We start from the raw sequence: 25250 nt of genomic DNA, 5'->3' as shown, positions 1-25250 counted from the left end.
TGTAGAAGCAGCAGCTGTTTCCGTTTGTTAGGAGTTGGCTTATGAGATGAAATTTATTGGCCACCATAGGAGTCAGGTGCTTATATGATAATATAGGAAGACCATTTGAGGATCATTTATGCTTAAAAAAGGAGCAGGGAAAGCAGCAGTTAGCCATCAGAGCCAATCATCAACAGCCTGCGAAGGCTGCCTTGGTCCCTGCCAAATTGTTCCCAGCCGTCTCTGCAGCAGATGATGGGGTGACCCCGCCTACGCTTTGAGCCTCACAGGGTGACAGGGTGAAGCCTAATGGGCTGGTCTTTACTGGGCCCTTCTCTTCTCAACCTCAGTTTTAGAGTTTGCCTCCCTTTTCGTGCAAGTCTGTTGTTTATTTCACCTTTTATTTTTAATGAGATCAAAGTTGCAAGACACCGAAGACTGATATTGGCCCAGAGGACTTTACTGCCTCTTTATTCCCTCACCTCAGTCCCAGCAGCACCTGGGGATTACCTGCCCTTGCCCTCAGCCCACAGGTGGGATGCTTTGGTTGTCCCAATGGTCCAGCACTCTGGAGCTCTTAGGGCTCAGTCAGTCGTTAGAGGCCTTGGGCCCATGGCCCACTAGCCGTCCGCAGGGAGACCAGCTGGTGTGAGCAGGCAGCTGTAGGGCCTCATTGGTTATCCAGTTACAACTCTCCTCCCAGGAGACTTGACCCCCTATTCTTTGGCAGAAACGTAAAAGCCAGTGAGTGTGAGTTTTAAACAAAGAGGAGTTTCTTCCTAGGAATGTACAGACATCACGCTTGCCCTTCCCTCGTGCAAGGGCAGTTGCCCTTCGGGCCTAGGGCACACAATAGACATTAGTCCTGCATGGCAAGCCCAATGGCTCCCCTTAGGAGGGGCATTGTTTGCTTGATGATGGCAAAGGGTTTGGGCCTCTCCTTAGGGACTTTCCCTGACATTTCCCATCGCACTGCCCATGTCTGTCACCCCAGGCAGCTCTAGCTGGGGACATCAGGACACTTCTTCCCACCAACTTGGTCTCCTGCTCTGATCATACATTGCCGAGGGCCCTTTTCTTTGTCGGAGGTGTCCCTTGGGCCCGTGTGCGGAGGGCAGTTCTGTTGACAACCATTTCCTGAAGGATGGCTATGTGCCAGGCCAAGTCAGGCATGCTGCTTGTTGCCCCCAGGAAACGCACCTGGGGGCTGAAGACAAGTGTCACGGTTCCTGCTCTGCAAGAGCTTAGAGCCTAAAGCCCTCGGTGAACAGGCCCCAGTGTGGAGCCCACACATGACTTGTGACATGTGCCATGATTTTAGGTGTTAGGCCCCTAAATTCACAGCTATTTTTATAGTTCCTTGCTATTTTTGCACATGATGCTGGTTTTCCATTTACAGAGGGGATACAAAGTCTCCTTTGAAACTTTCATGTGAGCAAGAAAAATGGGGGAGGGAATCTAAAAGAAGTTAAGTAAATAACGTCCGTCCCAGGTGGTGCGGGGCCACGGGAAACCTTGGTTCAGGGCCGTGCCAGCATTGCGCTGGGTCTTAACACAGGTTTTCTGTTTGGTGAGCAGGAAGCAAGGCAGCGAAGACAGCCTCCGGGGCCACAACCCGCCTCCCGTGGGGGAGGAGGAAGCGCTCTTGTGAAAGGCGGCCCAGGCGTGGAGAGTTGGGGGGCCGTGGCCCCCAGCTCTGGCAAGCGGACGCATCCTCCGCGGCCGGACGAGGTGATGGAGTAGCTGCCGGACCTCGACCTCGCATGCACGTCTCACCTCCACGGGCCGCGCCCTGCGTTTCCATAGCAGCATGTCCTACGGAAACCGAGCACGTGTGTAGAGCCTTGACCATCATCTCTGGTTATTGTTGTTGTTGTTGTTTTTCCCATTTGTTTGTTTGATTTCTTTATTGTTTTAAAGGAGACAAAAAAAAAAAAAAAAGACGACTCCATGACATCGACCTTGGCCGCTGGCTGGCTGAATGGGAGGGTGTGAGGAGTTGCAGACCCAAAGCCACGTACATTTGGGGACAATTGCTTTTTAAAATGTTTTTATGCCAAAAATCCTTCCTTGTGAACTCAGAATCATGTCAGATATACCAAGTGAATGTGTGTGGAGTTTGAAAATCGGGGAAAACTGGCAGGAAACTATGGTGGTGTGGTCTGAGACCACACTCGCTGCATTTGAAAGGGAGGGGAAGAGCGGGTGTGACTTCGCGCAAAACCCCAAGCCCCGAACCGTGGCACCTTCTAGAACTGTGGACTCAAGGAGTCAGGACAGGGCTAGCCCTCAGTAGCTGCAGGGAGCTTCGATGCAACTTATTCCTAAGAAGGACTTAAAATTTTTTTTTATGAGTAGAGCTGTAGTCAGGAAAACGGAAAGGGCTTGACACTTAACAGCTTCACAGGGGGGGTTTTCCAGCCTCAGAGGGGCATTCAATGGTTGTGGTGGGACATCTCCCCTAAAGGACTGAACGAGGGTGTTTCTTTATGACAGCCGCTCAAAGCTGAAACTTTTCTTCCCTAGTTGAGGGAGCTCTGGTAAATCTCTTGTTAAATTACAAAAACTTCAGGGTGAAATCCTACACTTCCATGTACATTACATGGCTTAAGAGTAAACAACAACAAAAAATACTTTCAATTTTCTAACCAGTCTGAACTCTAGAGCAGTTCAGAGATCATTTCGAGCTTCCAGGGTCTCTCCCATGGCTTCAGGGATGTGATCGGAGTTAGAGCCAATGAAATCTGTGCCTGTATATTAGCAGCTCACCTTGTTTATAACCTGTGTATTCTAGAGGCTGCTAAGGTTCTGTTTTCTTCTTAAATACTAGCTGATTGTTGTAGTCAATGAAACACTTATCCAGTTTCTGGAGGGCCAGTTAAGAAATACTTTCATTCAACTGAGACACAAATGATCATCCTTACCGGCAAAGCTCTGTTTGGATCTATACAATAACTTTAGGGCACCCTTTAAGAGAAGATTATTGAAACCTAGAGCAGTCCTCAGGTCCAAGGGAACCAGGGCTTGGTACAGGGAGTTCCTTTTTGTAGCCAGAAGTCCAGAAAGAAAAAATTTACCTTTCTGACTTCCAACTAACCTTGGGAAGTTTGGTTGCAGTTCAAGTGGACTTCTTCCAGAGCCACACGTAGGTGAGTGTGAAGTTCAAGAGGGAGGAAAATTGGAAGGACTTTTGTCTTCCTTCCTTCTTTGGAATTCCCAGTGCTCTGTGGAATCTGGCTTGGGGGAAATAGTGTCAGTAATTGGGCTCAGAAGGACGTGCTTTCCTGTAGTTTCTGGCTGATCAGTATTGGTATGAGGACTTTTTGCAGAGAGACAGAGAAGCAGGCCTTGTTCCCCCGTCCAGCGCGTTCACAGAGCCCGGGTGTTCTTGGCTTCCATCAGTCTTCATAAGCTCTTGACTGTCGTTTAGCCAGACTCTTCTTGCTACCTTAAAAGCAGTACCGAGTTAGAGAATGCTGGTTTCCAAGAGCAAAGGACACCCATCTGCTGGAGGGTCCTCTGGCCTGCTTGCTTTCTTTCTGTAATCCGGTACTTCCTCTCACCTCCTGTGCTTGTTTAAATTTACAGGCTCCAGCCTTCCTGGGAGCAAACAGGGTCTGGTTAGTTTGCAGTAAGCACCTTGCAGTGGTTCAGGTCAACCGGTCCTTAGTCTTAGTCCTAGCCTGTCTGTTTGGACTCTGGCCTGGCCGAGTGGCTCGCCCAGGGAGGGCGGGCAGCATGCAGAGCCTCTGCAGAACTCCTCCTGTGTTTACACAACTGCATCGGGCGACGCCATTTCTCCCACCACGAAACTCTCCGTCTAAGGGTTCACATGTGGAATGCCAGCGATCAGGCAGCACTGAGCTATGTAGGCGGGTGGGTTGGGGGAGGCCCACGTTCATTACTTTTTTTTGTTTTTTACACTAAGAAACACCAAAGAAAGCTGTGGAAAGGAACCGCCCCACTGAGAAAAGTATAAGCAGAGAGGGCTGTAACATAAAGCATTAGAGCTACTTGGAGCGCAAACTCTTGGGGTTTGTCTCCACTCCTAAAGCACAAACATTGATTGTTTTCAAAAGCCGGCTCTGTCAGGAAAGGGCAGAAGCTTTTCCAGGTGAGCAAAAAGGATGCCTATCCGTCTCTTCCATTACTGGCTCATCTGTGGGACCAGTTTGGTGTAAGCAAGCGGTGGCCTGCACCTGTGGCTTTGAAGCAGCACATATTCTCTACCCATCTTTCTTCTGTCCTGTTCCACTTCCCCATCTATTCCGCAGCCTGGCCAGTGGCTCCCATAAAGCCTTATCTAGCCCCTTGTTGGCACTTGGGGCCCGAGAGGCCATCTCCCCTCTGGTCTGGCCTTTTCCGTGAGTTAGGGCTCCCCTCCTCAAAGCCTTTCAGGACAAGGAGGGGAAAGCTGTGCATTTAGACACAGGCTCCACCTGTCGCTCTCATCCATCTTCCAAAGGGGAGCTTCACGTTGCCAGGGGAAAGAACCAAGACCTCCACTCACTTCCAAGGTGCTAGGGAAGGTTTCAAGGTCGTTGATTCCCATCTTCTCTCCAGCTTGACGGGCCGAGTTTCGTGGGACTGTTGACTTTTCTATCCTGTGATTGATTTCATGCCCGATGCTTCTGTTTTATTCCTGATCCTTTCTACTATGCATTTTCCTTTTATCAGGTGTACAAAGTTAAATACTGTGTATTTATCACTAAAAAGTACATGAACTTAAAAGAAAAATAAGCCTTCGGTGTTTTTCCACAAATGTTTAAGCTTCTCTGTAAACTTGAAATAAACAGACAGCAAAATGGTGCAAAGCCTGGGCCTCTTTGGAATGTTTTTGTTGGTCGTTTAATTAAGTCAGTGCTCTCGAGGTCATCTGTCCTTATGTCTGTTTTCCTTCCTTAAGCTGACAGCAAGATCAAATGCCCACCAGGGCTGATGTACTCAGCAAATCCCTAATTTAAGCATGTCCTAGTACCTCGCTACTCAAGAGTGTGGTCCCCGGATCAGCCGTGTCAGCATCACCTGGGACTGGGTTAGAAATTCATATTCCCAGGCCCCATTTAAACAAGATCCCCAGGTGACTCACCTGTATGCTGAAGCTTGCAAAGCACTGCTCTGCCACGCAGGTCACTGCCAGATAGGTTCTTCTGATGGAGACCAAACAGGCGAGCAGCTATGGGAGCAGTTTTAATCACACACTGAATACGTCCTGTGGGTAGGCATGCAACGTGACACTTCACCCGTGAGGTAGGTATTAACCCCATTTTATGGATCATCATCTGTAAACCAAGGCTCAGAAAGTACGCTGAATTTGTCAGCAGATTCAGTGTTCTGCAGAGCCTTGATGGTTGCCGGTTTTCACGGCCTCTGGAGACTATTTTAGAACGGTTCCTTTCTCCAGACTGCGGGCTGGGGGTTCCCTGTATTCTAAATGTGAACCTAGCCCACAGGATTGCTTTACTAGCTTTGAACTTCAGTTTTCTGTTATCAAGCGACAGTAGATGAAATCTGAAAGATTCCTGTTCCATTACTGCAGAAATGCAACATTGAAATACTGGCCTTCCAGAGACAAGAGCAGGTGTTCCTATTCAAAGACCCCACTGAATCTGATGAAAGCGAGCAGAAATGCACACAGGTGCATCACTTTGCACAGTTTTAGGGGTTTCAGAATCTCCCAGAAGGTCATCCATGGATGCAAGGCTGAAGGAACCCTACTTAAGAGGCAGTGCCAAGGAGTGCCAACAAGTGGGGCTGTAGCAGAACGCAAGATGATTCTGGTGAGTTAAAGGGCAATGCCACCCCCAGCCCTCATCCCACCTGGCTGTAGCATTCCATCTTAGAAAAGGGAGGCTGAAAGAAGTCTTCCTCACTCCAGTAACCATCACTCCTTAGCCTGCAAGATAATAAGCCTTTCCTAAAAATTCCAGCTCCATGTGACTGGTGTGTTCAAGCAGGCATTTTTCAGAAATGTAGCTTGAACCAGAACTTCTTCAAAGGGGTCTGTAAACTTCTTTATTTTTTCCCCAGAGCAAGAAAAGCCCAGGTTGGCCATTTATCCCGCAGAAGCAGAGCACTTCTAAAATAAACGTTCCCTTCAGCAGTTGGAAATGAATTCATAACAAGGAGGAGGGGCAGGCTGCTTTCTTTAGGGAGATCCTGAACACCTGATGCAGAATGAAGTCGGTGTGAAGGCGAAGCTAGAAATAGCTTCATTAACATTTCAAATCGGTGGCAAGGTAGGTGTAGGGGGTGCTGCTTTTGGTTGGAGGTTTCTGGAAGGCAAATGAGGAGGAGGGAGGATAAGCCACCTTCATGTCACCTAAAACTGTTCCCTGTAGTGTAGACCCACACTTTTATGTAAAATGTAAGCACCGGTAAGACAAATAGTACACCACAGAAAAAAAATCTTGTAAACTCTATAGGAAAACAAGCTAACGAAGATCAAACTTCTTAGGCTTTAGGAGAAAGTTAAAGTAGAAAAAAAAACCAAAACCTAAGCTCCAGCAATAGACTGTTTCAGGAGCACAGTGAGCTGGGATAACAAATGGATTTACTGGTCCAAGTAAAGGGGAAGGAAGGAAAGTTCTAGCTCACGCTGTGAAACCACACAGACGGAGATTAAGAAAATCATTTGTTTTAATATTTGGTCCTCAATCATCTCAACGTAGCTCTTCTCAAAGGAAAAACACTAGCTCCGCCTCATGATCTCGTGGTTGAAGCCTCTGGTTGGGGGAGAGGAACAGCAGCCCGCATGTGCCGAAGAGCTACAAGCACAGCCAGGTGTCCCGCCTTCCTTATACAGTGCTTGAGTGGAGCTGCTGGGCTTCGGAGGACTGGGCCTGTCTCGAAGGGGGCTGGAGATGGGAGCTTCTGAGGAGACCCGGCCCTGGAGAAGGCCCCGGCCCTGTAGCCACAGCCACTTCACCGCCCTCGGGCCAGAGCTTGCCCCAGTGACCCCAAATAGAAGGAACAGCAGAGGTGACCCAGCCACAGACAGGAGGTGACCCAGCCACAGACAGAAGGTGACCCAGCCACAGACAGAAGGTGACCAATGTGCATAGTGGTTTACTATGCAAACCCTACACACAAGACATGAGAGCAGCTGGGCAACCCTGCAGTACTTGTGGAGACTGACTCAGAATCTGGAACTTCCTCTGGGGTGACATGGCAGGCAGCCTTTTCTCCCTCCTTGCTGTGCTCTGATGAGGGCCAAGGAAAGCCCAGGTGTGGGGTGGGCATCATTGGTCTGTCTCACTCCCAAGACCCTGCAAAGAACAATATGCTTATCGTCAGTCAATATGCTTATGGATACATGTGCACCACCCCTGTGCTGCCCGCAGGCAAGCCTGGACCATTTGGGGCAGGTGGGAATCGGGCACTTTCCCTGAGGACGTCTGGACAGCCCTTCACAGCTGAGCGTATTCAGGTAGGTCCTAGGGGTACCCAACCCCTCTTGCTCTGCAAGGCGAATTTAAGTAGAGTGTGGACAGAGGTTTTGTCATGATATCCGTTATCATAACTAACCTGAGACATCACTGATTAAAATGAAGACTAGATTTTAAAGAGTGAGTCCATTTGAAGAAAAGTATGAAGTAAAGGCTAGTATAGATGGTCTAGAAATGGAGCAGATGACAAGAGTCGCATGTGACTGCCTGAGTGGACAACACACCTAAATGAACTAGGGGTTCTCACCGCTGGTACAAGAGGCAGGTGAGACCTTGGACCTTCCTGCCTGCTGGGAGCTCAGGAGGTGGCCTACCTGCTCGTAGTCTTCCACATATTTATATTTCTTCTCTCGATAGTAGTATCTTTTCTTCATGCAGTAGAGGACTATGACATCACACAGCACTGTCGCCTGAATGTAGCACAGGATGCTTTGGCCCCTATTATTCTGTGTGTGCCCCTTCCCACAAAGCCTGGGATCTTCCAAGGAAATGAAAGGCTCCTCCATCTCTCCGGGGGAAAAGGTTAGGGCCCGAGGGGCGTGGTCTTGGAGAAAGGCAGGAGGAAGCAGGCAGGGATGGGGAAGGGAAATAAGCCTGGAGGGTCGAGCCTAGAAACAAGTCTGGGGTCAAGGGGAAGAACCGGGATGCCAGCAGAGGGTCTCAGCTTGCTGTGCTGGGGGGCGTCCCAGCCCCAGGCGGGTGGCCAGACAGGTCTAAGTGAGCCACTCACCACCCCTAAGAGCGCCAAGCCGGAGCCAATGTTGATCATGGTGGGGATGATGTCAAATTTCCCAGCCTGCAAACGATGGGAGAAAAAGAAGAAGTTGTGATAGGGATGGGAAGAGGGCCCCTTGCCCCTGGCCAGCCCAGAAGAGGACCAGTGGGCTCTGAACGAGGGGAGCCGGCGGCCAGGCTACCTTTCCAAACACGATGATGTCGAATCGGATGCCGTAGGCTTTGATGAGTGTGCGGTGCTCGGTGCCGGTCAGGTCGTTGTAGTACTTGGCAAACCTGGGAAAGGAGGCTGGGTTAGAGGGAAAAGGCACAGGGAGGCCTGAGACAGCCTCTGGGTCCTGCTGAGGGTTGTCAGAGCGAACTCCCGAGGCCCTGGCTGAGTTGGCACTGGCTTAGGGCTCGCTCTGCCTGCTGAACGAACCACACTCGAGCACCTCGGGGCTTCTCCTGGCTAATGTGAGCCACGCAGAAGGAGGGCTGGCCTGTTGAGGAGGAGGGCGCTGGGGCCCACAGGGCAGAGGGTCTGGAATGCTGGCACAAGGGCGCACGAAGAGATCCCTCCTCTGTCATCACCCTCACTTCCTATGACTTAAAATGGAACTTCCTCCTCTGAAAGTCCTTCCTGATACAGCTGAGCCCCGTCTCTCTCAAGGAGACCCTGGCCACTAACAGAAGGTGGCCAGCCAGCAGTGATGTCCAAGTCTGCTTTGTGGGTGGGGGGACCGAGCATCTCAGCACTGGACATTTTTTGTATTAAAGAACCATTGATCCATCAATTGGATGAGTGGATAAACAAAATGTGTTATATCCACACCATGGAATATTATTTAGCCATAAAGAGAAGTACTGATAAATGCCACAACATGGATGAACCTGGAAAAAAACCATGATGCTAGGTGAAAGAAGCCAGTCACACAAGGCCACATATTGTATGAGTCCATTCCTATGAAAGTCAAGAATCGGCAAATTAGGTAGATTAGTGGTTGCCAGGGGTTGACGTAGCTGAAGGGATAGAGGGATAGAGCTAAAGGGTCTGGGGTTTCTTTCTGAGGTGATGAAAATGTTCTGAAATTGACTGTGGTAACAGTTGCACAACTCTGTGAATATACTAAAAACAACTGAATTCTACACTTTAAATGGGTGAACTGTGTAGTATGTGAACTATATCTCAATAAAACCATTTAAAAAGGACACCAGGAGGGGGAATTCCCTGGCAGTCCAGTGGTTAGGACTCTGTGCTTCCTCTGCAGGGGGCACAGGTTCAACCCCTGGTTGGGGAACTAAGATCCCACATGCAAAAATAGAACACGAAGGGGCATGCTGGGGGGAGAACCACTGAGACTGATACCATTTGCTGCCCGTGTTATACAGGGGATCCACCAGGAGCCTAAGCTGTGGCCTGAGATCTGTCTGGCCCACAACTTCCATGCCATGGTCCAGGCCTGGGGAACTCAGGTGGGGCCTGATGCTGGTGGAGGTCAGGGGGATGGGTGTCCTTGTGAGGGTCCCATCGGCTTCTCTGTTCTGGGGTTCCAACCCAAGCTTGAGGTTTTCCACAGTGGTTTCTACAAGAAACTGTGTAACCGTAGAGATAGAGCAATGCAAATCTGACTGCCTTACTAGGGAAAAATGCAAGGATCTGCCCTTCTATCAGTGAGCCAGACGGTTCAAGAGGACAGCGGATGCTCTGTGCATTTGATTCCACACATCACCACTAGAGGGAGACAAGAGCAGCAAAAGAGCACCACTGACCCTACTTGGAAATAGGGTCTTTGCAGATGTAATTAGTTAAGATGCAGTCATACTGGATTAGGGTGGACCTCAAATCCAATATGACTGGTGTCCGTAAAAGAAGAGAGACAAAGGACACAGAGACACAGACACAGACGGGAGAAGGCCATGTGACGACAGAGGCAGAGATTGAGTAATGTATCTATGAATCAAGGACCACCAAGGATTGTCAGGAGCCACCAGAAGCTGGAAGAAGCAAGGAAGGAGCCTGGCCTGCTGACACACTGATTTTGGGCTTCCAGCCTCCAGAACTGTGAGAGAACAGATTCCTGCTGTTTCAAGCCACCCAGTTTGTGGTCATTTGTTACGGCAGCCCCAGGAAACAAATACACAGCACTTCTAGCGGGGAAATACCAGCAAAGGCCTTTCCTGAGGCTAAAACTTGTATCCCCTGCACCTTGGAGATTCTGGGCGCCAGATCAACCGAGAAACCAATTCATGGATCAGGCCTCAGGGGCCTTTGGACTGGAGGACCACAGGCTCATCCACTCCTCAAAATGAGTGAGCCAGAGGGACTTCCCTGGCGGTCCAGTGGTTAGGACTCCGCGCTTCCACTACAGGAGGCCTGGGTTCAATCCCTGGTCGGGGAACTAAGATCCCACAGGTGCACAGCCAAAAAAAAAAAGAAAAAAACCCCAGCAGGGTCCTGGCTGAGGCTGGCCGGCCCAGGAAAGCTAAAGCAGACAGTCATTCTGGAGGCAAGAAAAGGCGAGGAGGGCTCTCACAGGTCGGGATGCCACAGGGGCAAGGCCCTGCTTGGACCACTCTCCCTGGCACACGCCTCCCCACCTGCCCTTGGGGTGCCGCCTGAGTGCTGGTCTTGGGTGGGCGTGGAGGCCCCCACTGAGGAGTGATGCAACTACCATCACCCCCAGCACATGAGGAATGGGACCCAAGCTCACACCCACCTGAAATTGTAGCCTGGGGACACGTTGTGGTCCACGTCCCGGGTGTCCAGGCGGCGGAAGGAATACCTGGGCAAGCAGAGGGAGGCGGCTCTGTCCAGGTTGCAGTTCCATTTGATCTGGATGCCCATGATGCCTCCCTGTGAGTTGCGAACAGACAGAGCAAGCCTTCCTCAGAGCCCATTCTAGAAGGAGATGTGTCAAAGACTGTGTTAGAAAAGCCAGGACCTGCACCTACCTCGACAGCCATGTCCTGGAAGCTGTGCCCTGCGTTCTCCACTATTTTGCCAAGTCGGAATATGGGGCAGAAGGGATCTGTTTTAGCGTCATAAATGCACGTTTTGAGGTAGGTAGTGGTGATGTTGGGAAGGATATTCCTCCTAAAGTTGGGAGGAAGCAGAAAATAGGAGCAAGGAAAACCTCAAAGAAGAGCCAGAAGTTTCTCCAAGACACTGGTGAATTCACACAGCTGGTCACCACTTACTTGCTGAAATTAAATTTGGGATACCAGATGTTGTTCTTAATCAAAAGAGTGAAGTTTTCTGCAGCCTTTAAAAAAGCAGGCCTGAAAAAAATTACAACATATTGTTAATAAAAGTACAAACATATGTACACTCCTAATATACCTAGGTAATATTTTTAAGTCACATACACATGTGTGTCTTATAATGTCACTTTGCCCAGAAAAAAGTAAAACATATCTCGTCTTTTCTACTTTCCTCTGCATAAACACTAGGTCAAGAGAGGAGACTGCAAACCAAGGCTTCTGATTTCTTCCAGTCATGGAAGGGCAGGGCCTCTTCCTCAAGGCAGCGGGAATTTAAGAACCTGAGGAATAGCTAACGAAGGGTGGGAGGGGTGGTGCCTCGTGGCCTCACTAGAAATCACTCATCCGGCAGGTGCTGGGTTTCAGGGCTTACCTCCCTCAGGTATTCTCGGGAATGCTCAACAGATCTGGTTTGATACAGCCACTATGGAGAACAGTATGGAGGTTCCTTAAAAAACTAAAAATAGAACTACCATACAACCCAGCAATCCCACTACTGGGCATATACCCTGAGAAAACCATAATTCAAAAAGAGTCATGTACCAAAATGTTCACTGCAGCTCTATTTACAATAGCCAGGACATGGAAGCAACCTAAGTGTCCATCATCGGATGAATGGATAAAGAAGATGTGGCACATATATACAATGGAATATTACTCAGCCATAAAAAGAAACGAAATGGAGGTATTTGTAGTGAGGTGGATGGAGTTAGAGTCTGTCATACAGAGTGAAGTAAGTCAGAAAGAGAAAAACAAATACAGTATGCTAACACATATATATGGAATCTAAGGGAAAAAAAAAAAAAAGTCATGAAGAACCTAGTGGCAAGACGGGAATAAAGACACAGACCTACTAGAGAATGGACTTGAGGATATGGGGAGGGGGAGGGGTAAGATGTGACAGGGTGAGAGAGTGGCATGGACATATATACACTACCAAATGTAAAATCGATAGCTAGTGGGAAGCAGCCGCATAGCACAGGGAGATCAGCTCGGTGCTTTGTGACCACCTAGAGGGGTGGGATAGGGAGGGTGGGAGGGAGGGAGACGCAAGAGGGAAGAGATATGGGAACATATGTATATGTATAACTGATTCACTTTGTTATAAAGCAGAAAGTAACACACCATTGTAAAGCAATTATACTCCAATAAAGATGTTAAAAAAAAAAAAAAAAAGAAGCGAAAGCAAAGGTGAATTCACCTACAGGCTGGACACAAAAAGTGCATGTCTGCTGCTGCACTGCCTCTTGCAAGTGCCACGTCAGCTCCTGCTGACAGTAGGAGTTGAATTCCCCAAGGGGACCCCACTGCTGTGAAGGGCTTCTACAGGAGGATCTGGCACTGTAGACTGACCCCTCAGTGGGGGGGGGGGGGGGCCCTGACCCAGGTGGAATCTTTTTGTTTGTTTGTTTGGCTGCACCACATGGCATGCAGGATCCCGTGCCCCCTGCAGTGGAAGCGTGGAGTCTTAACCACTGGACCACCAGGGAAGCCCCCCAGGTGGAATCTTTGAAGCTATAAAAAACCTCAGCAGTCTTCCCCACCCTGAGAAAGGAGCAAGGCCAGTGATGAGGCCACACACAATGTGGGGAGCTGAGCCTGTCGCTACCGCTGACAAAGACCTTGACCAAGGCACTTCTTTTGGGGCTTTGAATTCCCTCGTCCCTGTATCAAGGGGATGGACTATATCAAGGTTTCTCAAACTTCTGTCACTCCCTATACCACTGTGTGCCTCATGTGCAATACTTGTCTTTAAGATTAACCCTCCTTTAAAAAAAAATTGAGGTGAAATTCAGAGAACATAAAATTAACCATTTTAAAGTATACAATTCAGTGGCATGAAGCACATTCACAGTGTTATACAACCATCACCTCTATCTAGTTCAAGAACATCTTTATCACCCCGAAATGAAACTGCTTGCCCATCAAGCAGCTACTATCCATTCTCCCCTCCCCTCAGCCTTCGGGAACCACCAATCTACTTTCTTTCTCTATGGATTTGTCTATTCTGGACATTTCATATGAATGGGATCAGACAGTATGTGACTTTTTTGTGTCTGGCTTCTTGCACTTAGCATGTTTTCGAGGTTCATCCCTGTGGTAGCCTGTGTCAGAGCTTTTTATTCATTCCTTTTTATGGCTCAACATTCCATTGTACGTGTTCACCACAATCTGTTGATGGACATTTGGGTTGTTTCCACCTTTAGGATAAACTCACTTTTTTTTTTTTAACTGACATTCATTTTGAAAGAAAACTTTCCATCATGACCATAAAAAATATCGTTTGCCACAAGTTAGAGGTCATCGTTCAAATAAATATAACTAAGAACAATGTCGTTACGAGCCGTGGTACATATTTTTGTCAGCCCAAGGTGCTGAGCCTGGGGCTTGTTCTCGGTGAGAAATGGAAATCAGCGAGGGACAGAGAGGTACTGAAGACACTCCAGACCAGGATCTCCTCCTTGATATCAGCTAGGGGCTGAATAAGAGCGGAGATGGGAAGGCCTTTCTCTCCATGTGACTCAGTGCTGAAATTTCGTGTATCAGTGTACACTTAAAAATCATCCTACACTGGATTAGATCTATAACAGCGCTGATATAGGCATACATATAGCTGATGCACTTCATTGTACAGGAGAAAGTAACACAACATTGTAAAGCAATTATACTCCAATAAAAAAAAAAGATCCATAACAGCACTGTCCGGTGAAAATATACTGTGAGGCACAAACCACACTGTAATTTAAAATTTCCTAGTAGCTACATTAAAAAGTAAAAAGAGGGAATTCCCTGGCAGTCCCGTGGTTAGGACTCTGCACTTCCACTGCAGGGGGCGCTGGTTCCATCCCTGGTCGGGGAACTAAGATCCCACATGCTTCGCGGCCAAAAATAAAGTAAAAAGAAACAAGTGAAATGAACTTTTCTGTAATAAGCCAATATATCTATAATGTTACTCTAACATGTAAACAACACAGAATGTTATTAATGAGATACTACATATTCTTTTTTTTTTTTTTTTTTTTTTAATAATACGCCTTCAGAACCTGGAGTGTATTTTACCCTGAGAGCTCATTTTGGACCCAGCTGCATTTCAAGTGCTCAGTAGCCACACATGGCCACCGGCTCCATAAAATCCTTTCCGGCTCCAGAATGCGAGGATTCCTCGTCTTCTAGTACTTCCCTCCCTTGCCGGAGCTGCTGCCCTCAGCAATCTGCAGTCCTCAACATTTTCTTGTGTTGCGACACACCCAGGATGAGGCTCACATGGTTACCTGCTCCCCTGGGCTTATCTAGGCCTCTGTCTGAACGCTGAGCAAGAAAGGCCCCAGGGTGCGAGCAGTTCTGAGAGCATTACTTCTAACACCACCCACTCACAGCACAGCTGATCACAGTTAGGAAGAATGTTATTCTAGGCAACCTTGAACCTGCTCTAATTTATAAAACACACTTTAACGGACATTAATAATTTTCCTGCCCAGCACCTGTACCCCTTTTTTCTGGTAACAGAACCCCACACTTCCTTTAAAAGCCACACCTCCCCCACTCTCAACCTGTGTCATTTGGGTGGGTCTGACTCCCCCCCTAGCTAGGAAGGCACATGACCCAGGCCTGAGCCATAAGCAAAATCCATCCCACAGCCACAGTGATGGGTTGGACGGGTTGACAGAGGTGGCTGAAGAGGGACAGGTCTAGAATCTCTACGGACAGCTGGGCAGGGAGACTAGGGACTATGCCATGGGTCCTGCAAATGAAGCCACCATGGAGGGAAGCAGAGCCAAGAGGTGGCGACTCGGATGCTGTCCTTTGAGCCCCAGGTCTAGCCATGCTGGGATCTCTGTGGTTAGCTGAACAAGAAGCCACCCCCACTGTGCATGTGTGCGTGCGGGTGTGTGTGTGTGTGTGTACACACCCGTTTAAGGCCCTAAGAACTGTTTCCTGTCAGTTACTTGCAACTGACAGAGGCCTAATGTAGCAATAAGTCATCTGCACTCTTATCATGAGTGACAAACACTGTGGCCCACTAGCTACTGAGGGTTGCTGCCTTGTGGTTGAGAACCGCCAGCCCAGGGAAGCCTGACTCCACAGGCTGACACCAAGAGCACAAAGCCACAACTCCCCTGCCACCTCTCTCAGGCCCGAGACCCAGCATTTAGGACACTTCTGTCCCTTTGGCAGGACTCACGTTGGCACTTGTGTGTCATCCTCCACCGGGCACCAGGCTGCCACCTCGCATGTGTTCATGGTCTCATTGAACGGCACGCACCTTCCTGTCGCAACTCCTACAGGGGCGAGGGGCACCCAGGTCTATGGGGGTCTCCTACTTTCTACTTTGTGAGGCAGAGTAGAAACTCCACCATGCATCCTATGCAATCAATCTTGAGCTAGTCTAATTCTGGGATTTAGACAGCATCCAGAAATTCAAATTGGAGGAAAAGAGTTGTCTGAGTCCTAGCCACATCACTGCTTTGCCAATTGCAGGGCTGGGGTGATGCCGAGCCATAGGACAGGGCAAGATCTGGGATGGCTTCTGGGGTGCAGATGACAGAGATGAATGTCGAGAGGGTCCCAGGACCCCAGTCTGGACACCAGGCTCTCCCAGGCTCGTGTGGGGGATTTCTCCATCCTGGAGATTTCCCTCTGAGAGGGGGCCCACGGGGGAGGCAGTTTGGTCGGGGGCTGCCCTCCCCAGGCTAAGCGTCTACTGTGGAGTCACAGCCACAGGTTTGTACCATTGCTGTGGGTGCCTGCAGAGCCAGCAGTACAGTTGGCATCAGATTCACACACAGTGGTCTTATCTGGAATCTGGAAAAAGAAGAACCAGTGAAAACAGGTTTCACATGGCCTGGTCCCACCCACAGTGGGACAGGCACAGAGAGGTGGGTATGAGAACCGAGGCTCTTCCCCAAGAAGCTGCCTACCTCAGGACAGAGGCCCTGGGTCTGGTTCATGGTGACGATCATGTTGGTCATGATGAAGAGGGAGTTTTCCTCCTGTAAAGCAGGCAGAGGGGAGACAGTGCTGCATGTTACCTTCAGAGGAGCCAAGCAGAGCCACAAGGAAGGCCCTTTACTAGGACAGTGCCTTCACTTCCCCCCCTGTGCCATGCAGAAAACAGTTAAAAACACTGATCTTATGGTCTCCCATTCTCACCAATTATAACCTAACTGAAAACAGGGACTCCAATACTTGCACACATGTTCACAGCAGCACCATTCACAATAGCCTAAAGGTGGAAACAACTCAGTGTCTATCAACGGATGAATGGATAAACAAATTGTGGTCCATACCTGTAAGGGAATATGACTCAGCCATAAAAAGGAATGAAGCACAGACCTCGCTACAATGTGGATGAACCTCAAAAACATGATGCTGAGTCCAAGAAGCCAGACACAAAAGGCCACGTAGTGTATGATCCCATTGATATGAAATGTACAGAATAGGCAAATCCAGGAACAGAAAGTAGATTAGTGGTTGTGAGGGGGTGAGGGAGAAGGTGGAAAAGGGGATGATAGCTTAATGAGTGTGGGGTTTCCTTTTAGACTGATGAAAATGTTCTGGAACGAGACTGACGTGATGGTTACACAACATCGTGAATGTGCTAAATGCCACTGAATTTTTCATTTTGAACTGGTTAATATTGTGATACATGAATTTCACCTCAGTTAAAAAAAACATGTCTATACCCTGAAATGGTTCCTTAATAAAGCTTGACTTGTTGAGGGAAAAGAGTCAATAAGTGCTCAGAATATCCTCTGCCAACTGGATTACCTCACAGGTGCAAAAACACGAGACCTCAAAGGTCTCAAGTTTGGCTGGTTCTCTTTCCTAACAGGAACTAAAATAAATACATAAAACATTCTATACAGAAGACCCAATCAGGGCTCGCCATTGACACTTCTCCTTTTTTTTTTTTTTTTAATTCATTTATTTTATTTATTTTATTTTTGGCTGTGTTGGGTCTTCATTGCTGCGCGCGGGCTTTCTCTAGTTGCGGAGAGCGGGGTCTACTCTTCATTGCAGTGCACGGGCTTCTCATTGCGGTGGCTTCTCTTGTTGCAGAGCACGGGCTCTAGGCACGCGGGCTTCAGTAGTTGTGGCTCGCAGGTTCTAGAGTGCAGACTCAGTAGCTGTGGCGCACGGGCTTAGTTGCTCCACGGCATATGGGATCTTCCCAGACCAGGGCTCGAACCCATGTCCCCTGCATTGGCAGACGGATTCTTAACCACTGCACTACCAGGGAAGCCTGACACTTCTCCTTTTGAGAAAGTTCTGTTTTCTCCTCCTAAGTATGAATGTGCCAAATGGTTGATTTAAGTTTCTGGAGAGCAATTCACTTGGGGATGAGACTGAAGAATTGTTAACAGTGACCTCCCAGTATAAGGAAAAAAAGACAAAGACCCTGCAAATTCTAGTTGGACCTCCTCCTTATTGGGCGCTGGTGCTCTAAAATGAAATGCTCTGAGCATTTCATACTCCTGAGAAGAGCAGTCAGTGCTGGGAGCCATCAGGGAAACTCAGGGACCAAAGGGTCTGTAGACATCTCCACTCCCAGGTCTGACAAGGTGGTGGACGCTCTGGGAATAGTTGGCATCTTTCAAAGACAGGCCTGGAACAAAGCATGTTGGGAAATGAGGAAATGGCCACAGGAGGGGGCGTGAGGATGTGGCAGGAGGCCCGGGTCAGGCGCCCTAGCAGGCTCCCATGTTCCATATGTAGACACACTGCTTGCTTGGTGTTTACAGAAGGCTGCTCCTGCGTCTCTCCTGAGTTAGACCTGAACAAGTCAGTGTGGTTTACTTTTTGTTTCCTATTTCTTATCTATTTTAAGTTTAGGGAAATTTCAGTCTGGAGATGAGCTGAGTAGATGCGGTGCAAATTGATGCTTGTGTTCCATCTTTGGAGGAGCAGGATATCGTGAAAGCTCATGAAGAGAGCCCTGTGGAACTCACACGGCCCCCAGCTCCGGTCCGAGGTGGAAGGCGGAGTTGCTGTGTGCTCCTTTCCACTGAGGGGCAGAAGCAGAGGGCCGTACCCTTCTGTGGGTCCAGTAAACAGACGGAGTGTGATATTCCGAGCCTGCCAGGACGAGGCCGTGGCTTCGTAGGAAGCAGAGGTCCCTCTGTAGAGACAGGTGCATGCCAGCAGCACCAGCTTCCTCCAGCAAACTATGAATCCCCTGTTCCATTTGACCTTTATGGCTTATTAGCTCTGATTTCTCTCTGGGCACCCCACAAGAACCTTCTCTTGAGAAGGCAGAGGGAAAATGAACACATTTGAAGAAAGAGAGTTTCTGAAGTCCTTGCTCTGAGCCAAGAGTTGGCAGCTTATCTGCATGTGGCCACCCCAGTCACCCTAGCACGTGGGCCATCTGGAGGGATATGTGGGGTTTGACTGTGGATCAGAGCCATTATCATGGTTAAAGAGAGTCAATATTTAACTTGGAGCTTTGTGGATTAACAGACGGGAGACTAGGATGCGGCATCAAACAGTTTCTTCCCTTCCGTGTGTTCCTGATGGAATCCTATATGGGTATGGCTGTTTCCTTCTTCTTCGGCTTTGGGTCTCTAATGGCTGTTAAAGTTTTTACGCTGTCTGAAAAGATTTACCTTGTGGGTTTACAACAATAAAGCAAATCACAAAATGTGGAAAGGTAATAGTTCCACCTGCATTTTCCCCAGGATTTAAAACATATGCTTTTCCACTTTTCAAGTCCGGCGACAGACTCAGATGTCCACATGGAAAGCTTCCTCTGTTTAAGCCAGCCATGTTTTAGGGCTGAAGAAACGTAGCTGATTGAATATTACCTGTTAGACCCTAAGCCAAAAAGAGGTCTGTCTGCACTGCTTTCTTGGACTAAAACAATCAGTCTGGGCATTGGTGATGTTAGAACTCTGGGCATGCCAATCACTAATCAAGAGTGCAAAGGTGAAGGGAAAGCAGCTAACTAGAGGCTTGAGCTTTAGACAGAGACACAGTGGGAGGCTTACCTGAGCTGGAATCACGTAATCGGCCACATCCCAGATCCGGAATCCAAGTTTAGAAGTGTTGGTCGTGGTCACACCCTTGGCTTTGGCAGTAACGGAGCTGACCACAGAGTCCATTTCCTGGTAGCCCTTTTCCCACACAAACACCCAGCTACAAAATAAAACAGGTCTCTTAAATTGCCATTAGGATTGCATGAATTTGAATTAATGCTAGGGAGCCTCTGGTAGCCAGAGGCTGAAAGTATGATGTTTACTAGTTGTGACTTTGCAAAAGCTGCTTAACTTTGTAACTTAGCGCAGTGATCAGCACAAAGAAAATGCTCAGTGAATGCTGTCTTTATTACTAGGTATTTGAACACTTTCAATGCACTGTGACCTGCAGAATCACCATGAGATAACAGAAATTATGATAATGATAGTTACCATTTGAATGTGTTTAGGTGTCAGGTACTCATCTAAGCTCTTTATGTGTATTAACTAATTTAATACTGACCACTTTATAAGGCAGGTGTCATTATTATTCTCCATTTTACAGAGGAGAAAACTGCAATTCAGAGAGGTTAAGTCACTTGCCCAAGGTCACACAGCTAGTGAATGGCAGAGTCAGCATCTGAACTCAAGCTTTTTGCTTTCGAAGTCTCCTTTCTTGCCCTCTATGCTATATATGCCCTCTAGAAAGGAGAATCGTATCTTTTAAGTAAATGTATAATAGTTTCTTACTTTTTCTCTAAGAATTCAGGTCACATGTATGTTTCTCTCCTCTGAAGTGGGGACTTCACTTCCAGCCTGAATAATTAAAAATCTGAAGGCATTGGTGCATAGTGGTTAGGACACTGGAACAGACTGAAGCCAGCCTATCTCAGTCTATCACTCACTAGGCATAAATTTGGCCAAGCTGTTTAACCTCTCTGTGCCTGTTTTTCCCATCTATAAGATGGGAATGATAACAAGACTTCACAGGATTGTTGTGAGGTTACATGAGTTAATGCATGTCAAATGCTTGGAACAATGTTTGTGAGCCATTTTCGGCAGGCTGAAATTGGCCACCATGGGAGCACTTACACCGTGGAAATTGGCCAGTACTACAAATCAGAACTTCTCCCCATCAGAGCTGTTGTTAAACATCAATAGTGACTACTATTGTTGTAATTTCTAGAATCAAGAAATGCTACTAGCATCCCTCTCCCCTCCTTATAAGCTCTAGGTGCTGAGACTTCAGAAATTTGCTTATTTGGTTACTTATTGTCTGAGTAGTCTCCAAGTGCACTACCCATCTTAGAGATGGGCTTTTTCCCTAAGAAGTTCTCTTCTTCAGGGCTTCTAGGAATTCAGCTGCAGTATAAGCTTCCATTTAATTCTAGTCAGACACAGAGAAGCTTAGAGCAGGGTCACTATTATTTTACCACCAAGTATAGTCACCCCTTGGTATCCATAGGGGATTGGTTCCAGGACCCCTGAGGATACCAAAATCCACAGATGCTCAAGACCCTTATATAAAATGGCATAGTATTTGCATATAACCTATGCACATCCTCCCCTATACTTTAAATCATCTCTAGGTTACCTATAATACCTAATACAAAGTAAATGCCACGTAAATAGTTGTAAATACGATGTAAATGCTATGTAAAAATAGTTGCTGGCAAGTGGCAAATTCAAGTTTTGCTTTCTGGAACTTTCTGGAATTTTTAAAAAAAATATCTTCTATCTATGGTTGGTTGAATCTGTGGCTGCAGAACCTGAGGATACGGAAGGCTGACTGGACAGTGAGTTGCTAAGTCAGAGACACATGGTTTCACCCCAATCTCTATGTAAATAACTATTACCTCATCCTGTGACTGATAATACAATTAGATAACTGAGAAGTGTTCAGTCTCTCTCTTTTTTTTTTTTTTTTTTTTTTTTGGCCATGCAGCACACAGGATCTTAGTTCCCCGACCAGGGATTGAACCCGTGCCCCCTGCATTGGAAGTGCAGAGTCTTAACCACTGGACCACCAGGGAAGTCCTGTTCAGTCTCTTTTTGAGGAAGGATTACCTTTGGTCACTACTGGAAAAGAGACCACAATTTCACCAAGATGAATTGAATCATAAAGTTAAGAGATGAGGTTTTTTAAAATTTTTCTTAAAAGCCCTAAATTCAGATCCTGAGTCAGATCTGATCACAGCAAGATGTATAAAAGCAAAGCATTTACTGCTTAAAAAATCCTCATGATCGAGGCAGACAACACTCCATAGGAATCCTATAAAGCTGCACTGCCCAACAGAAATACAACGCGAGTTGTGTAATTTCAACATTTCTAGTAGCCATGTTAAAAAGTAAAAAGTAACAGGTAAAATTAATTTTAATGATATGTTTTATGTAACTCAACATATCCAATATACATTAATGCTATCAATATAAGATGTATTAATATGATATTTAATTGTTTTTTGTACTATGTCCTCGAAATCTGGCGTGCATTTTACAGTGATAGCACATCTCAATTTGGAGTAGGGATGTTTCAAATGTTCAACAGTTTCATGTGACTCCTGGCTACCATATTGTACAAGTGCAGATATACTGTATGCAGTCTAGAACTTTACAAAGTAGATGTAAACTGATTTTCCTATGAGCAGCAAAAGCTGAAAGGAAAAAGCTGCATGACAGCTCCTGATTCCAAATGCTTCAGGTCCAACCCAGCAATATGAGTTTAGTTAACCAGCTTGTAGCGGGTCTCAAAATTTAAGGGTGCATCACAATCACTGGGGGGCAAGGAGTTGGTTGTGATGGTACTTAATGTGACTTAGAGTCCAAACCTGGGGGTAGGCCAAGTGGTTCTGATGCAGAGTTCACACCTGGAAAGCCCTTTTACTGACTACTGTCAGTACCTACTGCTGCTGCGCTGATAGATGGTAGAAGCCAAACCTGCCAGATCATGAGGATTCCCTTGGGCAGTGTTAACAGATTCCAAGCCCCACCCCAGGGTCGGGGGGAGGGGGGGGATGGTGTCCTGTTACCTTTAAACAATTCCTCAGATGAGTCCTTCATGTTCAGGTAGGTTTGGGAAACACTAGGACACTGGTTCCCAAAATTTGCTGCACATCAGAATCACCTGGGGAGTTGGTCATACTCTACAGCACTTGAATCAGAAACTCTGGGTCTGAGAGCCAGCAGTCAGTATTTTTTAAAGATTTGCAAATAGCTCTATGTGCAGTTTGGGGAACACTGTATTAGGCCTTTTAAGAAAAACAACCCCCCCCCCCCACGGTGCAGCAGGTAACATCTGTCAGCTCAGCAGCTGTAGACACCATAACACCCCAGGTGGACCTTGAAAGGGGGCCCAGCTGGTAAATTAATTTCCACCTCCTCTCGAGTTTTATTACATTGTAAGGGTGCATCAATTAAAATTAAGCACTAGGTGAGGACTGATGGTGGAGGGACATATAAGCAAAGAGGGCAGCATGGGGAACGAGGAGGCTAAGGCAGGTGCCTATACCAAAAACTCCAACAATCTCATAAAAGGAAAGAACTGAACTTTAAGTGATTTTTGAAAGCGTGACCTCTCTATTATCTTGGGTTACCATATGATGCTCAAAGGAAAGGACAGGAAGCCATAGACCCAAAAGGAACCAAGTGGAAATCCCAAACCTTGGTTTCTGTCAGCAGATCATCAGAATGGGAAGTGCAGGGCAAAGAGTGAGTCATTTACGGCAAAGCCCTCCCACCCCCAGCCAAAGGACATCATGGAGCAAGTCAGAAGGGACAGGAAGCATGAATGGCGAGGATGAAGGTCTAGCTAGGCTTTGCCTTTAAGACACAACATCAAAGCAGCCTCTGGACCCAGAGCCGGCACAGAGCCCGTCCCCCTGGTGGCTAGAGTCGGGGGTGGAGGGCTGGGGGAGTAGGGATGTATCCCTGGCTTCGGGTCGCTGTCCCCTGGACCCCACCTGGAGGGCGCTCGCGGGGCTCGCGGGGACCTAGGCCAAGATGAGCAGGTGCGTGGCCGGGACCCAGAAGGGGCAGTTCCCGGCCGTCGGGTCACCCCCTGTCCCCGGGACCCCTCGGGGTCGTCGCCCGCGGCCGCGCTCACCCGATGATGTAGGCCAGGATGAGCAGCTGCACCGCCCGGTTCATGAGCCCCACTTTACGGCTGCGGATGAGCACGATGCGCGGCGTGTCGTACTCGAACAGGAAGGCCGCCAGCACCGCGCAGCAGCCCGCCATGGCTGGTGCCCCGCTGCCGCCGCGCCGCCCGGCTCCGCGCTCTGAACCCGGTAGCCGGACCCGCCGCCGCTTCCACGCCCGGGAGCCCCGCCTGGCGCGGCCGTTCGTGGGGGAGGGCCCGGAAGGAGGCGGCGCTGACCCTCGGGGGACGGGGCCGGGCGAAAGGCGTGACCTCCCCCTCGGGTACGAGTGCCGCGCCGCCTCAGGAGGGCCGGGGGAGAGCGACCCTCTCGGGGGGAATGGGGCCTGGGGGAGGGGGTGACCTCCTCGTTGGGAACGAATGACCCCCTCTGGAGAGGGACGGGGGAATAATGACCCTCCCCCCCCAGAGGGCCTAGTGGAACGAGCGATTCCCCCCTCAAGGGGGATGGGCTCCACGGGGACGGGATGACCTCTCCTTCAGGAACGAATGACCCCATGAGGAGGACCGGGGAGGACCGGTGACGCTCAGGGGAGATAGAGCCCTGAAAGAGAGAGTGACCTCCACCTTGGGAACGAGATACAACCCCCCCCCCGAGGGGTGGGAGGGGTAATGAGCGACCCCCGTGGGTGTCTAGGAGTGACCTGGGGGCGGGGTGGGGCGAGGCGAGGCGCTGCGGGCAGCTTAGGGGAAAGAGCAGTCTCTCTCCTGCAGGCTCCAGTGGGGGGCAGCACTGCCTTCTCGCTGCAGGAGGGAAAGCCTAAATATCTGGGACCCTAGGGACCCTTGGCTGGCGCCACACACGCTGCAAGATAGCCCTCTTAGAATTGAAGCCAGGCCACATACCTACTCCCATTCCGATGCTTCCTTAGTTGTAGGACGGGAGGAAGCAGCCTGAGCCTGGTGAGGGGTTTCTGTGACCATCCTTTGAACTGAGAAAGTTTTATCACAACTTTAGGGAGAATTGGAAAATAGAGGGAAAGTGGAGGAAACACCCACAGTTGCACCACCTGAACATAATTTTCCACCTGTGTTCATTCCCTTCAGGTATGTTATCATAGGTATGTTTTATATTTAGTTTCATTAATTCATTCAACAAGTGTTAATAAACACCTTCCATATCAGGCACTGTCTAGTGAACAGAACAAACCCAAACATTCTGCCTTCATGGAGTATAAATTCTAGCAGATAATTGTGTATACGTTTTTAATTTGTAAGCATAGTCAGTGATGGTGCTTTTCAATTCCTGATTCACACTACATGTTTTCCATGTTACGGCAGACTTGTCATAACGATAATTTTTAATCCATGGATTGTTTCTTCAGCTAGGGATGATTTCCTTAACCGCTCTCATCTGATTGCTTCTAGTTTGTGGATCCTATGCATAATCTTTAACACACCATTTTAGGTCTTTTCCTGGAAGTGAGATTCCTAAGCCACACCACCTTGTTTTTACAAATATAAGAAGGTGAATAATAATAAAATTTGAGGAAGACAGTATCTGCCTCTGGAGATGGACTTGTCATGTTAACAGGAGGAATAGAGCTGCCACCTGCCTCAGTTCAAAATGGTCCCAGGAAAAGGTGGTGACAGTTTAAGTGGGATTTTATTCATTCTTTGACAGGTATTTACTGAGTGCCTGTTGTGTGCTTAACAGTGTTCTAGATGCTAGGCATATGAGGGTGAACAGACAGATAAAGTCTCTGCCAAAATGGAGCTTTGTGTAACTGGGGG

General features: G+C 48.2%; 2 protein-coding genes across 5 annotated transcripts in view; one reads left to right on the top strand and one right to left on the bottom strand.

The window, feature by feature from the left end:
• The window catches only part of CAMKK2 (calcium/calmodulin dependent protein kinase kinase 2), a 55526-nt gene extending 50801 nt beyond the window's left edge, over positions 1-4725 (top strand). The window contains exon 17 of one of the 2 annotated variants that reach the window (XM_061169136.1): positions 1558-4725. In XM_061169136.1, the coding sequence (XP_061025119.1) occupies positions 1558-1722 (165 nt within the window). In that variant the 3' untranslated portion in view covers positions 1723-4725. The remainder of the gene's footprint in view (positions 1-1557) is intronic. The other variant, XM_061169137.1, reaches the window with a different exon arrangement.
• Positions 4726-6600: 1875 nt separating this feature from the next.
• P2RX4 (purinergic receptor P2X 4) lies at positions 6601-23699 on the bottom strand. 3 transcript variants are annotated; one of them, XM_061169660.1, is made up of 12 exons: positions 23463-23699; positions 19394-19541; positions 16325-16396; positions 16136-16208; positions 15589-15685; positions 11343-11423; positions 11097-11238; positions 10862-10998; positions 8345-8438; positions 8158-8223; positions 7742-8035; positions 6601-7247 (listed from the first exon to the last, which is right to left on the bottom strand). In XM_061169660.1, the coding sequence occupies exons 1-12, from the start codon at positions 23594-23596 to the stop codon at positions 7221-7223; spliced, it is 1365 nt and encodes a 454-aa protein (XP_061025643.1). In that variant the 5' UTR covers positions 23597-23699; the 3' UTR covers positions 6601-7220. The 3 variants fall into 3 exon arrangements, with proteins under 3 accessions (XP_061025643.1, XP_061025644.1, XP_061025645.1); XM_061169661.1 differs by having other exon boundaries at positions 7742-7837; XM_061169662.1 differs by lacking the exon at positions 7742-8035.
• Between the last annotated feature and the right edge of the window lie 1551 nt (positions 23700-25250).

The sequence above is a fragment of the Eubalaena glacialis genome, chromosome 15 (assembly GCF_028564815.1).
Source record: "Eubalaena glacialis isolate mEubGla1 chromosome 15, mEubGla1.1.hap2.+ XY, whole genome shotgun sequence".
NCBI lineage: Eukaryota > Metazoa > Chordata > Mammalia > Artiodactyla > Balaenidae > Eubalaena > Eubalaena glacialis.
Note: the sequence above shows the minus strand (reverse complement) of the source record. Positions and strands in the feature narration are given on the sequence as shown.